This window comes from Rhagoletis pomonella, unplaced genomic scaffold, assembly GCF_013731165.1.
Source record: "Rhagoletis pomonella isolate Grant_MI unplaced genomic scaffold, Rhpom_1.0 Rhpom_scaffold_00002, whole genome shotgun sequence".
NCBI lineage: Eukaryota > Metazoa > Arthropoda > Insecta > Diptera > Tephritidae > Rhagoletis > Rhagoletis pomonella.
This window is the reverse complement of record NW_023458556.1, coordinates 91,789,265-91,805,059: the sequence shown is the minus strand read 5'-3', so window position 1 is coordinate 91,805,059 and position 15,795 is coordinate 91,789,265. Positions and strand designations below refer to the sequence as shown.

Genomic DNA, 15,795 nt, shown 5'->3' with positions numbered 1-15,795 from the left:
ATGGTAAAGATGATCGGTGATGGTTATGTTTCCCACGTATGAATCTGGTGGCTCCGTCACGATGATCGATGATATAAGGTTGGCTGCTATGAAGATAAGAAGGCCGGATACCAATTGGAAGTTCCAATAGGAAATGAAAGCAGGGATACGTTTCTTGACCATTTCCACAGGGATGCTTGTGTGATTGAAGATGCGCCGTGATACATTCTTCAAGTGGGCGAAAGTCACTTGAACACACTTTTTTACCTATGACTCAATCTCTTAAAAAATTGGTTTGGTCCAATACCCAGAAAAAAAGTTGATTTTGCCGTGCAGTGCTATGAAACATAAACATTTATGTATATGCACTATTATGAAATTTAGAACATTTTAGGTACTGTAAATAAAGTTAAAGGCATTTGTGGGCAATCACATAACGTACATAAACGAAATTTAAAAGCATATCTTATGGCCTATAATGATTTTAAAAGCATTTTGTGGAGCATATACTTAGAATTTATTGGCATATTTTAAGCGCTTAAAATACATTTTTAGGAGCATATACATATATAAATGATACAGTCTGAATGACATTTACATATTTTAAGAGTTCTAAATATTTTTACAACGAGATGTTTAAATTTTTTTTCCTCCCAAAAATGTTTAAATTTTTTTTCCTCCCAAAAATGTTACTATGTCATTTATTTTAGTTTTGACTTAATTTTGAACTTTTGAATCTAATTTTTTATAAACATTGTGAGTACGCAGTTCTGTAGCCAATTTAATTTAGCAACAAAAAGAATGTTGAAGAGGGTAAAAGTTGTCGTTGAATTCTGATAATTTTAATTTTTTATGGTCTTGAACATTTTCTTATACATACCCTGCAGGAAATGTGTCTAACTATAAGCTAACTTTAAGTTGATTTGGAAGGAGCTTTAAGTCACTTATTATCTCTATATTTTCTTTGACGAAAGCTAACTATATTTCTATGGCGATGGCCGCGAAATAGTCAAGGGTGGTTTACCTCTGCATTAGATGTAGTCAAGGGTGGTTACCTCTGCATTTGATGCAACTAACTTGTAACTAACTACTTTTGGACATAAAATATCATATTATTTATTTTTCATTTACTTTATTTATTTTATAACATTTCACATTTGTTTCTATATTTTGCTGTAGGTGGTCCCATATTAGAACTACGTCAGACATAACTTCAAAATGATAATATGAAATTTCGATCCCCCTTTTATTTGTACTCAATTCGGAAAAGTATTTGCGAAGTGCAGGATATTTAAATAGAAACGCGTTTAAAGAAAACAATCTCGAGCTTTACTCCTGCATTACTTGTCCACTTGTTTCAAGTTAGCTTTTGTAGCTAACCACAAGTTATATATTTTATAGAAATACCGCAAAAAAGCTAACTGCAAGTAGGTTATTTTTTATCAATTGAAAATTTTTTCTGCAGGGTATACAGCTATGCTCAAAGATTTAGCACCAAAATTCAAATAGATGTTGTTTGCAACTTAAGTATGTTTATTTATTTATTTTTAATAATTTTCATTTATAATATGTATAATTCAATCTATAACAGAAACCACATGAGAAAAACATTTTCAAAGCTTTCACAAATATCACAAAAATTTAATCAAACTTCAAAAAATGTTCATTGAACTTTCAAAATTTGTAATCAGAATTTTTGGAAAATTTTTGGGAATGCAGTTTTGTAGCTTACTAAATCTAACCGAATATAGTGCAAGTATAAAAAAGCTAGAAATTACCCTAAATTAATGCGCTATATGAAACACAAAAAAAAATTCAAAAATCGACGGTAGTTTTTAGCTATTTGAAGCTTACATTTTATTAGACTGGAATTTAATGAGCTACAAAACTCCATACCCGAAATTTTTCTTATTTCGACTTTTTTTTTTAATGTTTTTGTCAACATAATTTTGCAGAACTTCCTGTTTCCTTCTCAGGCACTCTAGAACTATTGAAACGCTAATCAGAACACTTAATTGTTATTTTTTTCAAAAATTGAACTTTTTCGAAAAAATGTTTTTTTACGTAATTTTGCAGACTCTTTTTCCTTCTCAGGAACTCCACAACTATTGAAAAGCTGCTCAGAACAGATCTAATTTACTTTTTCCAAAAATTTAACTTTTTCGACTTTTTCGAAAAAAATGTTTTTCCGCGTAATTTTGCAGATCTTTCTTTTTCCTTCTCAGGAACTCTACTACTTATAACAGGTTTAATTTTTATTTTTTCTCAAAAATTTAACTTTTTCGACATTTTCGAAAACATGTTTTTCGGCATAATTTTGCAGAACTTGTTTTCCTTCTCAGAAGCTCTTGAACTATTGAAAAGCTACTCAGAACAGTTTTAGTTTTTAGTTTTTTCTCAAAAATGTAACTTCTTCGACTTTTTCGATAGAAAATGTTTTTCGGCGTAATTTTGCAGAACTCTTTTTTCAGGAACTCTAGAACTATTGAAAAGCTTCTCAGAACAGTTTAAATTAAATTTTTTTTTTCAAAATTTATTTATTTTTAATTTTTCGAAAAAGATGTTTTTCGGAGTAATTTTGCAGAACTTCCTTTTAACAACGCTTTTCTCAACTTACAATGTTGTATGTCCAGACACCTATTATAGCTATAATACCTTTGCTTTGCAAATATCCTATAAAGAAGTCTAGATATCAACCTCGTCGGTAGGTATCTTATCAAAGACCATGCAATAGACACGAGAGGTAGATGTCGCCTTGCCGGAAGTAGCTAAATATTGCGCCTAAAAATATGCACTACATACGCTACAGCGGAAATGGACAACACGCCATTTCTTTAAATGAAATTAATTGGTGCTCTTATGTATGTATGCATATATGTACATACGTATATATACGCATATATGCATGTGCATATGTCGAAAGAGAATTATAAATGAAGTGTGATAAAATACAATACTTACAGCCGCATTCAGAGTCGTTTAATGATTACTTAAGGAGTCCCTCAGTAACGATTTAAAAAAATTCCCTCTCGGAGTCAGTTTATGATTCATTAACAGCTTTTAATGTACATTAAAGTTAAGTAAACAAAAACCTTTACTTAACTTTTTAACGAATGATTTTGAATTTTATTGTTTGTTTTCAATAAATTTCAATTTCGATAACGTTGCTGTAACAGTGGAAATGGCCCACAGGGAGCAGAGCACTTTCGTGTCATTCAAGAGATCCGAGTTCAATCCTCGGAAACAAATTTTTTTAATACAATTTTTTTTTAAGTTTTATTGCTTAAAAAATTCATATTTTTTATTTTATTTAACGTTTGGAAACTTTATTGATTCATCTTCTTTTCTTTTAGTTTCTGTTTCTCAAATTTTTAGTTTTTCCTATTCTAACAAATTATTTTTTTCATTTCGTTTAGTTTTTAGAAAACTTATTTCTAAACGATAAATCGATGGCTGAGTGGAAGATCGACCTATCTCGGCAGCCAGTTCAAAAACGCCCTATCTCAGAAAACTTTTCAAGAACGCCCTACTTCAGAATTTGATTGAAAACGCCCTATTTCGGAATTTGATCGAAAAACAGTCTATCTAAGAATTTGGTTGAATAACGTCCTATCTCAGAATTCGGTTCAAAAACGCTCTATTTCAAACGAAAATACATTGAAAATAAGCTGAAATAGGGCGATTTTGAATCGGCAACTGAGATAGGGCGTTCTTCAACTAAATTCCGAGATAGGGCGTTTTTCAATCAAATTCTGAAGTAGGGCGTTCTTGAAAAGTTTTCTGAGATAGAGCATTGTTCAAAAATTTTCTGAAAAAGGGCGTTTTCGAACTGGCTGCCGAGATAGGTCGATCTTCCACTCAGCCATCGAAATATAATAACACTATTAGCACATCTTTCAATTACTCATTCGAAATACAGAAAAGAGCTTTCACGATAGTTGTCTCTCGAAAGACTGAGGTGAGTTGAAAGACAGATGCCAGAATTGGCCTGTTATTGGTCTTGTTTGGCTTTTAGCACAGTTTCTAAAAATTTAATTTAATTAAAAAAAATTGTTTCCTTTTTTAAGCAACAAAATCTATAAATCAAAAGAAAATTAGATCAAAAAAGCAAAAAAAATTCAATAAGGACAGTTTATAAAAATTGAACAAGAAAAAAAAATAAATAAAAAAAGGAAAAAAAATGGTCCTGCCCTAGCACTCGAACTCGGATCTCTCGAATGGCATTATTTTTATATTTTATTTCAAACTGAACGAAAAAAGTTAGTGATGCCACAAAAATAAAGGGCCGCAAATGGGGTCATACTTAAATTTAGTATTTCATAATTTTTAACTCTGAGAGGAAACATTAATTAACAGATTTAACGATCATTAGTTAAGTGCCCGTTTGAGCTAATTTAAGAAACGTTTCTGAGTGCGGCTGTTATGTATCAGAATTTCGTTGAATTATTGATGTGTATATGTTAGCGGCAAAACCCTATCTTAGGACAAACTAGATTTTCCTGGGCGCAACTAGTTTTATCTAGATCCGATATATCCGTCTAACGCGAAATCAAGTTGGACGCAACAATATTGTGGACTAGATACTAGAGACTGGATAGATCCAATTGGATACATTTTCAGGCGAATTTTTGCGAGATACTTATTTTTTCCGATCAGTATTAATGGTGATACTTTTTTAAATAGGCCAAAATTTTATATTTTCTATAAAGTTTTTTTTGGTTCAAAAATCGGTTTTCATTAAAGATGGTAGAGAGCATTACGTTTTCTAAATGTATTAAAAATCGCTACTTAAGCGTGAAATTAAAGCATTTTATTTTTGTGAACGAAGCAATGAACATATGAAGAGATCTCACCAAAATAGGTATAAGCGCAATTGTTTTAATTAGCTAAAAAGGATGCTTGAAGCAAGATCTTAATATACATATATATAAAGTAAATATATACTTTTTCTGTAGTAATCTCTTTCATATCACATATTTTCATTTGTTAATTTAAAAAGAGAGAAGATCTCAATGTAGTTTAAAATACACTGTTAAAAACTAAATTTGATTTATTTAAGGAAATTTGTATGAATTTTACTGAAAAGGCTTTAAATACACTCTAAAAACTTTTGTTCTGTTTGCGCATATTAAGAGAGGTAACCAGTTTTCTCTTTTAATGTGTGAAAATTTGCACAAAAGCTCATACAGCTCATCGTTCCATCGTCTGCGGTACTCGCCGTCGCCAACGCGTAAAGGCCCGTAAATCTTCCGCAAAATCTTTCTCTCAAACACTCCAAGAGCCGCCTCATCGGATGTTGTCATTGTCCATGCTTCTGCGCCATATACCAGCACGGGCATGATGAGTGACTTATAGAGCGCGGTTTTCGTACGTCGAGAGAGGACTTTACTCCTGAATTGCCTACTCAGTCCAAAGTAGCACTTGTTGGCAAGAGTGATTCTACGTTGGATTTTAATGCTGACATTATTATCGGTGTTAATGCTGGTTCCCAAGTAAACGAAATTCTCTAATTTCTCGAAATTGTAACTGTCAACAGTGACGTGGGTGCCAAGGCGCGAATGTACTGACTGTTTGTTTGATGACAGGAGATACTTCGTCTTGTCCTCGTTTACCACCAGACCCATTCGCTTTGCTTCCCTATCCAACGTGGAAAAGGCAGAACAGACTTCGCGGTTTTTGTTAGCGATGATGTCGATGTCATCGGCATAAGCCAGCAATTGCACGCTCTTATAGTAAATTGTTACTGAGCGGTTCAGTTCTGCAGCTCTTATTATCTTCTCCAACATCAGATTAAAGAAGTCACATGAAAGGGAGTCGCCCTGTCTGAAACCCCGTTTTGTGGCGAACGGCTCAGAGAGGTCTTTTCCAATTCTGACGGAGCTGTTGGTATTGCTCAACGTCATTTTACACAGCCGTGTGAGTTTTAGGGGATGCCAAATTCAGACATAGCGGCGTATAGGCAACTCCTTTTAGTGCTGTCAAAAGCGGCTTTAAAGTCGACAAATAGGTGGTGAGTGTCGATCCTTTTCTCGCGGGTCTTTTCCAAGATTTGGCGTATTGTGAATACCTGGTCTATGGTGGATTTGCCAGGTCTAAAGACACACTGATAAGGCCCAATCAGTTCATTGACGGTGGGCTTCAGTCTTTCACACAATACGCTCGATAAGACCTTGTAACCTATGCTTAGAAGGCTGATCCCGCGGTAGTTAGCGCGAATGGCGGGGTCACCTTTCTTGTGGATTGGGCAGAGCACACTTAAATTCCAGTCGTCGGGCATGCGTTCATCTGACCATATTCTGCACAAGAGTTGATGCATGCACCTTATTAACTCCTCGCCGCCGTACTTGAAAAGCTCAGCTGGCAGGCTGTCAGCTCCAGCGGCTTTGTTGTTTTTCAGCCGCGTTATTGCTATACGTACCTCGTCATAGTCAGGCGGTGGAACGTCGACTCCGTCATCATCGACTGCGGGCTCGGGTTCTTCTTCTCCACAACTTTCCGTGCTGCTACCCTCTATAATTTAAGTACGCTCTGGACATCGGTTACTAGGTCGCCATTATTGTTCTTACAGGAGTGCGCCCCGGTCTTTAAACCTTCCGTAAGTCGCCTAACTCTCTGGTAAAATTTTCGGGCATTCCTCCTGTCGGCCAGCATTTCAAGCTCTTCGCACTCACGTATGTCGGCCTCTCTCTTCTTGTTGCGGCAAATACGTCTCGCTTCCCTCTTCAGATCACTATAGCGGTCCCACATAGCGCGCGGTGTGCCCGATCACAGCGTGGCCCTGTAGGCGGCATCTTTTTTCTCTGCAGCTTCCTGACACTCCTCATCGTACCAGTTGTTCTTTCGGGCTCGCTGAAATCCGACTACTTCTTCGGCGGCGGTACTTAATGAGCGGGGAATGTGGTTCCACTGCTCGCATATGTCGGTTTGTTGAAGAGTGCTCTCTGAGAGCAGGTGTGAGAGTCGAGTAGCGAAAGCGCTGGCTGTCTGTTGTGATTGCAGCTTTTCGACGTTAAGCTTTCCTTGCATATTTGGGCGCACAGTTTTTGCTGCACAGAGGCGGGTGCGTATTGGCTGCAACAAGATAGTGGTCCGAGTCGATGTTTGGGCCTCGGAGTGTGCGTACGTCTAAAACACTGGAAGCGTGCCTTCCGTCTATCACCACATGATCGATTTGGTTTCTCGTTTTTCGATCCGGAGACAGCCACGTAGCTTGATGTATCTTTTTGTGCTTGAACCTAGTACTGCGTACTACCATGTTTCGGCCCCCGGCGAAGTCGATCAGCCTCAATCCGTTGTCAGACGTTTCGTCGTGGAGGCTGAATTTTCCGACGGTGGTTCCAAAGATCCCTTCCTTGCCCACCCTGGCATTGAAGTCGCCAAACACGATTTTGATATCATGACGGGGGCAGCGCTCGTACGTGCGCTCCAAGCGCTCATAGAAGAGATCCTTGGATGCCTCATCCTTCTCTTCCGTCGGGGCATGGGCGCAGATGAGCGAGATGTTGAAGAATCTCGCTTTGATGCGGATTGTGGCTAGACGCTCGTCCACCGGGGTGAACGACAGTACTCGGCGACGGAGTCTCTCTCCCACCACAAATCCAACACCGAATTTGCGCTCCTTTACATGGCAGCTGTAGTAGACGTCGCAAGGCCCCAGACATTGTTTGCCTTGCCCCGTCCAACGCATTTCTTGGATGGCGGTGATGTCAGCTTTTGTCCTTACGAGGACATCAACCAGCCGGGCAGAGGCACCTTCCCCATTAAGGGTCCGGGCATTCCAGGTGCATGCCCTCAAATCGTAGTCCTTTAAACGTTTGCCGTGGTCGTCATCATAAGGGGGGGTCTCATCCGAGGCTTTGCCTTGCTTCTTCACTGGAAGTGGTTTTTACGTGGCGGGTCCCAAGCCCAGCGCACAACCCATTGCTGGGAGTGTACTTACTATTTATTATACTTACTTTATAAAATACTTATGCACAAAAAGTGTACTTTATAAATTGAAATTACAAATGTTTGATTTTATGAAAAATAAAAACATATATACATGTATTCCAAGTCCTTAGGATGGGTTAAATTATGTCTTTTTCTTGAAAATTATGAGATATATACGTAAAAAAAGAAAACTGGATACATTTGGATACTTTTTTGGCTTGGTCAGTGATACATTTTCTTGAGACGGCGCGGCAACACTGACTACGTAGTTGGAGTTGGACTGATGAGGGTTATTTTTTTGAAGCGCGGCCGAAGGCCGCTTACGCAGAAAGCAGTTCTGCTCAAAAATACTGTGGCGCCTGATCTAGTTTAGCCTAGTCAAAACTAGTTTTTCCGGTAACATATACATCTTTGGTTTCGGTAGTGGTAAAATTGACGAAGATGCAACGCATAGCCCAGCAAAAAATTTCGAAGGGCTAGACAGAGACGAACACATTGTGTTTGTGTCAGTGGGTGAATTTGGTGGAGTGACTTGGGAACCACTTGGGGTACGGGGGGGCCCAGTTGGTAACCAGTTTAGTCCCAGTTAGTAACCAGTTTAGTCCCAGTTGGTAACTAGTCTTTGGGGACCAGTTGGTTACTAGCTGTGAAATAGTTTGGGGCTAGTCCGAAACTTATCACTTTCGTACCATTTTGGGTCCAGTTGGTTGATTTGAGCTCCAGTGGCCGTTTTGGGACGTTGAGAGTGTCGCATTAATATGTATAAGCACCAATCTATTAATACCGTTGAATTATTTTAATATATGTATCTATTGCAAAATTTTATACAGACAAGACTACAAAGTAGAAAATAAATAAAACAAAAAAAAACTTTTTAATATACCACACTTTTATAAATGGACTAAAAAGTAGAAATTAATATTTCTCATTCCCATAGAATTTGTTTTGATAACTTTTGATTTTGAAATTTTAGCAAAAAGTCATTATAATTTATGAGATTGAAAATGAAACTTTTTTGACTTTTTCGAAAAATTTGTTTTTCCGGCTTAACATTGCAGAGCTTTCTTTTTCCTTTTTTTTTGGAACTCTAGAAGCATTGAAATGCTACTCAGAACAGTTTTAATTTTTTTTTTTCAAGAATGTAACTTTTGATTTTGAGATTTTAGCAAAAGTCATTACTTTCTCGAAAAAAATATTTTTTCGGCGTAATTTTGCAGAACTTCCTTTTTTCTTTTCAGGAACTCTAGAACTATTGAAAAGCTACTCAGAACATTTTTAATTTTTTCTTTCAAACATGTAACATTCGAAAAAATTTCTTTTCTGCGTAATTTTGCAGAACTTTCTTTTTCCTTCCAAGGAACTCTAGAACTTTTAAAAAGCAATTCATAACAGACCTAAATTTTATTTTTTTTAAATTGAACTTTTTCGACTTTTTCAAAAAAAAAGTTTTTTTTCGGCGTGATTTTGCAGAACTTCCTGTTTCCTTCTCAGAAACTCTAGAGTTTTTGAAAAGCTTCGCAGAACAGTTTAATTTTTTTCAAAATTTTATTTTATGGCTTTTTCAAAAAAAAAAAAATATTTCGGCGTAACTTTGTATAACTACCTCTTTCCTCCTCAGAAACTGTAGAACTATTGAAAAGCTACTCAGAACTCTTTTAATTTTTATTTGTTTCAAACATTAAACTTTTTCGGCCAGTGTGAAAAAAAAAATTTTCTTCGGCGTAATTTTGCAGAACTTTCTTTTGCCTTTTCAGGAGCTCTAGAACTTTTGAAAAGCTACTCAGAACAGTTTTAAATTTAAAGTTTTTAAAAAATTTTGCTTTTTGAACTTTTTTGAAAAAAATGTTTTTCGACGTAATTTTGCAGAACTTTCTTTTTCCTTCTCATGAACTCTAGAATTTTTGAAAAGCTACTCAGATCAGTTTTACTTTTTTTAATTCTGAATTTTTTCGATTTTTTCAAAAAAAAATTGTTTTTCGGCGTGATTTTACAGAACTTTCTTTTTCCTTCTCATGAGCTCTAGAACTTTTGAAAAGCGACTCAAAACAGTTTAAATTTTTTTTAAATATAACTTTTTTGACTTTTTCGAAAAAATGTTTTGTCGGCGTTATTTTGCAGAACTTTCTTTTTCCTTCTCAGGAACTCTAGAACTTTTGAAAAGCTTCTCAGAACAGTTTTAATTAGTTTTTTTTCAAAATTTAACTTTTTTGACTTTTTCGAAAAGTATCTCGGCGTAACTTTGCAGAACTACCTTTTTTCCTTCTCAGGAACTCTAGAACTTTTGGAAAACTACTGAGAGCAGTATAATTTTATTTTTATTTTTCAAAATTTAACTTATTTTACTTTTTCGAAAAAAATGTTTTTCAGCGTAATTTTGGAGAACTTTGTTTTTCCTTTTCAGGAACTCTAGAACTTTTGAATGGCTACTCAGAACAGTTAAAATTTAAATTTTTTTAAATTTAACTTCTTCGACTTTTTCGAAAAATTTTTTTTTTCGGCGTAATTTTGCAGAACTTCCCTTGTCCTTCTCAGGAACTGTCGAACTTTTGAACAGCTACTCAGAACAGATTTAATTTATATTTTTTCAAAAATTTAAATTTTTCGACTTTTTCCAAAAACTTTTTTTTCGCCGTAATTTTTCAGAACTTTTTGTTTCCCCTTTGTGAATCTGGCATACACAATTTTTGAAACAATTTTTTTTTGTCAAAATATCCAGAACTTTTTCTTTCTTTTTAAAGAACTCTAGAACTATTGGAAGGCTACTCAAAACAACTTTTTTTGTCGTTTTGCGTCATACCGTATGCCAACTTCCCAGACATCTTATTTGATGAAAAATTTTCAAATGAAAGAAAGTAAAAAATGGTTTCAGCCATGATACAAAAATTTGAAGGTAAAACCGCTGAGAGGCAGCCTGAACATATTTGAAGTTTGCTAACATAACAAAAATGTTTTCAAATTTTCAATCTCACAAATATATTCTCACTTTCTGTCTCAAATAAAAGAAAATTTGAATATTTTCATCTATTTGCTTTTCGTTTTCTTTTGTTTGGCATTTGAGTTGCTGTGAAAATTTCAATTTTATAAAGTAGACAAGCTTCAAAAAATATATTATGGCCGACGGCTTGAGCGAGCGGTTTTACCTTTAAATATTTGTATCATGGTTTCAGCTTTAGGAAAGACGATTACTTTGAAGGAAAAAAGTTTATTTTTTTTTAAAGGGAGTAAAGAAAAAGTATTAAGTAATTATGAAGATCACTTTATAAATAAAAGGAGTTTAGCATTTTTTGATCGGTTTTCAATAAAAAAAAGTTTATTTATACAAACCTTAACTGTTGGGCAATAAATGGAAGTTATATAACAGTTGTTAATAGGATAAAGCATTTAAAAGTGGTAAATGACACGGCAGAGAGAGGAGTTAAACTTGTAGAAGAGTACAATAGGATTTTGTCCAAAACTGAGGAGGATAAACAACACATGTTACAAGTTGTTAAATACTATTGTAATAAAATGATCATTGATTGTGAATTCACCCATTCGACTTTATTGTGTACATCTGTGAACTCACCCATTCGACTTTATTGCGTACCTTTGTGAACTCACCCATTTTCTCGCTCCTACTTCTTCAGTCCTTTTATTACTTTAACTTCATTTCGATTTGCGATTGCCATCACTAGAATTTTGTCATTTGCTGAAGAAGGAGGTCGAGAAAACTGCGGTGAGTAAACTTTTATAAATGTAATTTGTGATTTATTAACCACATATATGTACGTATTCGCCTTTTAGAAATAAATATCTCCATTTTTGTATCCATCACATTTCTGTGCTAAACCGTAAACGTCGCCTTTTCATTTTACGGAAGATTAAATTCGGGAGCCCTCGGCAAATGACAATTTTATTTCGCAATCTTATAATTCCGCGAATTTGCCGCCATTTTGTAATTGCCGTTTTTTGTGCCAAAGCCTAAAGAGACTGTCGAAGCGCGCCATTTTGCGCCTTTTCGTTTTTGTTCAGCGATTAAAGGATCTGTTTCAAAGTGAGGCGAATGGGCACTCCACCACGCCGGAGTCCCAGAAATATGCCAAACACGAGTGCACCAGGAAACGAAGTTGCCGCCTCGTCGACGGAAACTAAATCTACTCCTTCCAACGCATCTGCAACCGCCGCAAAGTCATCGGGTACCACCACAATAGCCATGAGCAGCTCTTCTGCCTCTGTCGCTGCCCCGTCGCAACACCAGTCATCAACCCCACAGGTAAGCCTTGTACATACTTTGCATATGCCCTCTGCCACCACCACGAAAACACCACGCATAGAGTTGCTGAACAATCCTGCACAGCCCAATTCCGTGCAACAAAATTTGCCTGCTCAGCAAACACGTAAAGCTCACGTGGAATCAAATGCTTGTTCCACAAACGGTAGTAGCGTCGCCGGTAGATCAATTGCCCTTTCCACAGTGCCACCTGCCGAAGTTAGCGGCGCCAATCCAGGATCAGCTTCTCCAACAGTACAGTCGCATTCGGTAGAAAGCATTCTTATTTGTATGCAGAACCAAATAGAAATTTTACAGCGCCAACTTAAAGAAGCAGAAGTTAGGTTAGCAAAATCAGAGTTGGGAAAAGATAGGAAATTAACAGCTAGGCAAAATAACGTTTTTTCGGCTGCTCCAGTTACACAGACCATCGAAAGTTGCGCCAGGCCAACAACAACAATTTCGAGCCAAGTGAATACCGTTGCGCATATACAGCAACATGATAGCAACATGTCGCCTAACGCCTTGCAACAAAATATGTTTACGGAACCAGTGTACACGCATCCAACGACATTTGCTCCAAGTTTAAATAACCGCGCGTCACCTTATGCCAGTTCGCCAACTCCTAATTCGGTAGATTCTGCTATACAACTGCAAAGAGCAGCAAATAATCAAATAAACGTTTTTGGTTCTACAATCGCACATAGAAAACTGATTGATCTTCCGGAGTTTTTTGGTCAGCCGGAAGACTGGCCAATATTTTACACAGCTTACGTCGAGTCGACTGCCGCCTATGGTAATTCACATTTTGAAAATAACGAGCGTTTATATATATCCAAACATTCAACATTTTAGTGACTGGCTTTCAGAAATCGCCGCCTTAATTTCTGTTGCGCTAGATAATGAGCCACGAGAACCTCGACGTCGACCAGTTTTCCATGTCGCTGAAATTCAACGTCACAAGTACCCTTAAGTGTTCAGTATGTAGCGCAAAGCATAAAACATTTGAGTGCAAGCGATTTTTAGATGCGAGCTTAGCAGATCGTTGGTCTATGGTCAGACGACATCGACTTTGTTTTAGTTGTTTGAACTATGGTCACTCTACCCGAGATTGTCACAAACGAAAACCGTGCGCGATAAATGGTTGCGGAGGGAAGCATAATAAACTTTTACACGAACAGCAGAATATGAGCACGAGCGAAACAGGTAGCCTCACAACAAATTGTACAACCCAGACTTCCAATTCATCAAATGAGGCAGTTCTAAGTTGCAAAGCCAACAATAATCCCAGAAATAAATTACTTTTTCGTGTAGTGGCTGTGACCCTCCATGGGCCAGCTATAAGTATAGATGTATACGCATTATTAGATGAAGTTGGTGACAATGGTCGACAGAGACGTGTTGGAGGAGTTGGGTGTCAGTGGTCAACGAAAGCAGCTTGACATACAATGGTTCGGGGGTAAACCGATTCAGGAGCCCACAGTTTTGGTTGATCTCTACGTAAACGGACGTGGATTAAGAAAGAGGCATAAGCTACGCAACATTCACGGAGTAAACAATCTTAACCTACCTACGCAAACTTTGTCAGAAAAAGACTTGCAGAGCTTGAAGCTTGATAGCAAGTTCACCCCGTCGTTTTACTCCGATATTAAACCGAAGCTTCTTATAGGTTTAGATCACTGTCATCTCGGGTTACCTACTGAGACCATGGGCATTAGAGGGAACGGCCCATACGCAGCAAATACTGAGCTTGGTTGGGTAATTTTCGGACAGATTAATACAGGATCTAATTCAAATGCTACATGTTTGATGCTACATGCGCCAGGGGAGTTGGAGCTTCACGATATTGTTTCTGACTATTTTCAAACAGAAAACTTTGGAGTGAAAGCGGTGCCGCCAATACTTAGCTGAGGACATACGTGCGAAGGAAATTTTGGAAGCTACCACTTTGCAGATCAACGGGAAATTTCAAGCAGGTTTGCTATGGAGACGATACTGTGCTGCCTGAAAGTTATGCAATGGCTCTTAAGCGGTTAATTGGTATTGAGCGAAAAATGAAGCCTAATAAGGAGTTCGCCACAGCGTATAGTGCAATCATTGACGGTTATGTTAAAAAGGGCTACGCTCGCAAGCTGCTTGCTGACGAAATCACCACGTACAATCCAAGGATTTGGTACCTACCACACTTCGTGGTCGTCAACCCAAACAAACCGGCGAAATTGCGTCTCGTCTTTGATGCAGCAGCTTTTTCGAATGGAACATCACTTAACTCGCACCTTCTAAAAGGACCGCAGGATTACCGTCCGCTTGCTGCAATACTGTTCCATTTTCGAGAGGGTCCTGTGGCGGTCTGCGGTGATATAGTGGAAATGTTCCAACAGGTAGTGGTTCAGCCCAACGATCGATATGCTCAGCGATTCCTATGACGAGGAGGAGACGATACAAAGCCGCCTGACGTTTACGAGATGGTAGCGATGACATTTGGAGCAGCCTGCTCACCATGTGTAGCGCAGCATGTGAAGACGGTGAGCGCCTTGAAACACCGCCAAGCCGATAACTTACGAGCAGTTAAAGCCATACTTGAGTACCACTATGTGGACGATTTCGTTGACAGTTTTGAGTCCGTTGCTGAAGCTATCAACGTCACTAAGCAGGTGTGTGATATCCATAAACACGCTGGATTCATATTACGTCATTTCGCATCTAACTCGCCCGATGTATCGAAATCATTAGGAGGTGAAAAATTCGCATTGGACATCAAAAGTAAAGAAACCTTTGCGTCTGAAAAGGTTTTAGGGATGTACTGGCGACCTAGCAGTGACGATTTTAATTTCAAGGTAAAGTTTAATTATACCGATAAGACTGTCTTGGATGGCTCAAGATGCCCAACAAAAAGGGAGCTTCTTAGCATAGTCATGTCTATACTCGATCCCATAGGGGTTTTGTGCCACTTCACGATCAGTGCCAAGTTACTATTAAAGGAAGTTTGGAGACATAAAATCAGATGAGATGAAGTCATCCCGGTTGAAGTCAACTCAGCATGGGAGAGGTTCCGACAGCAAATCCCCAACGTAGAACAATGTAGAATTCCGCGCCATTATTTTGATAGTAAACCTGTGAAGCAATTACAACTGCACGTATTTGTGGATGCAAGCGAGGACGCATTCGCAGCGGTAGCTTACTAGAGATACGTTACTGCTTGTGACATGATAAGAGTAACATTTGTATGCGCTAAAACTAGAACTGCTCCATTAAAGCCGCTAATAATTCCGCCCCTTGAACTACAAGCAGCTGTTCTAGGAATAAGGCTGATGAAAACGATTTTCAATGAACATTCCTTTAAAATTAACGACTGTTTCCTATGGAGCGATTCAAGCACCGTTTTAAATTGTATAAATGCGAGAATCGCCGATACAAGCCCTTCGTCGCTCATAGGATTGCGGAGATTCTTGATGGATCAAAACCAAGCAACTGGAGATGGGTGCCTACGTCCACCAATGTTGCCGACGAAGCTACGCGCTCCAAGTGTCCAATAGACATTTCGCCGACATCGCGCTGGTTCAGTGGGCCGACATTCCTAAAAGGCTTACAAGGGCATTGGCCTGACGCTGACGCCGTTGGGAAAACAGTAGCAAAGG

General features: G+C 37.8%; 1 protein-coding gene across 1 annotated transcript; it reads left to right on the top strand.

Moving 5' to 3' along the window:
- The first annotated feature begins 11,374 nt into the window (after positions 1 to 11,374).
- LOC118755945 (uncharacterized protein YBL113C-like) lies at positions 11,375 to 13,012 on the top strand. The gene is made up of 2 exons (XM_036490737.1): positions 11,375 to 11,623; positions 11,692 to 13,012. The coding sequence occupies exon 2, from the start codon at positions 11,951 to 11,953 to the stop codon at positions 13,010 to 13,012; it is 1,062 nt and encodes a 353-aa protein (XP_036346630.1). The 5' UTR covers positions 11,375 to 11,623; positions 11,692 to 11,950.
- Positions 13,013 to 15,795: the final 2,783 nt, after the last annotated feature.

Coding starts and splice junctions, on each gene's coding strand:
- LOC118755945 (XM_036490737.1), top strand. CDS start 11,951: ATGGGCACTCCACCACGCCGGAGTCCCAGAAATATGCCAAACACGAGT.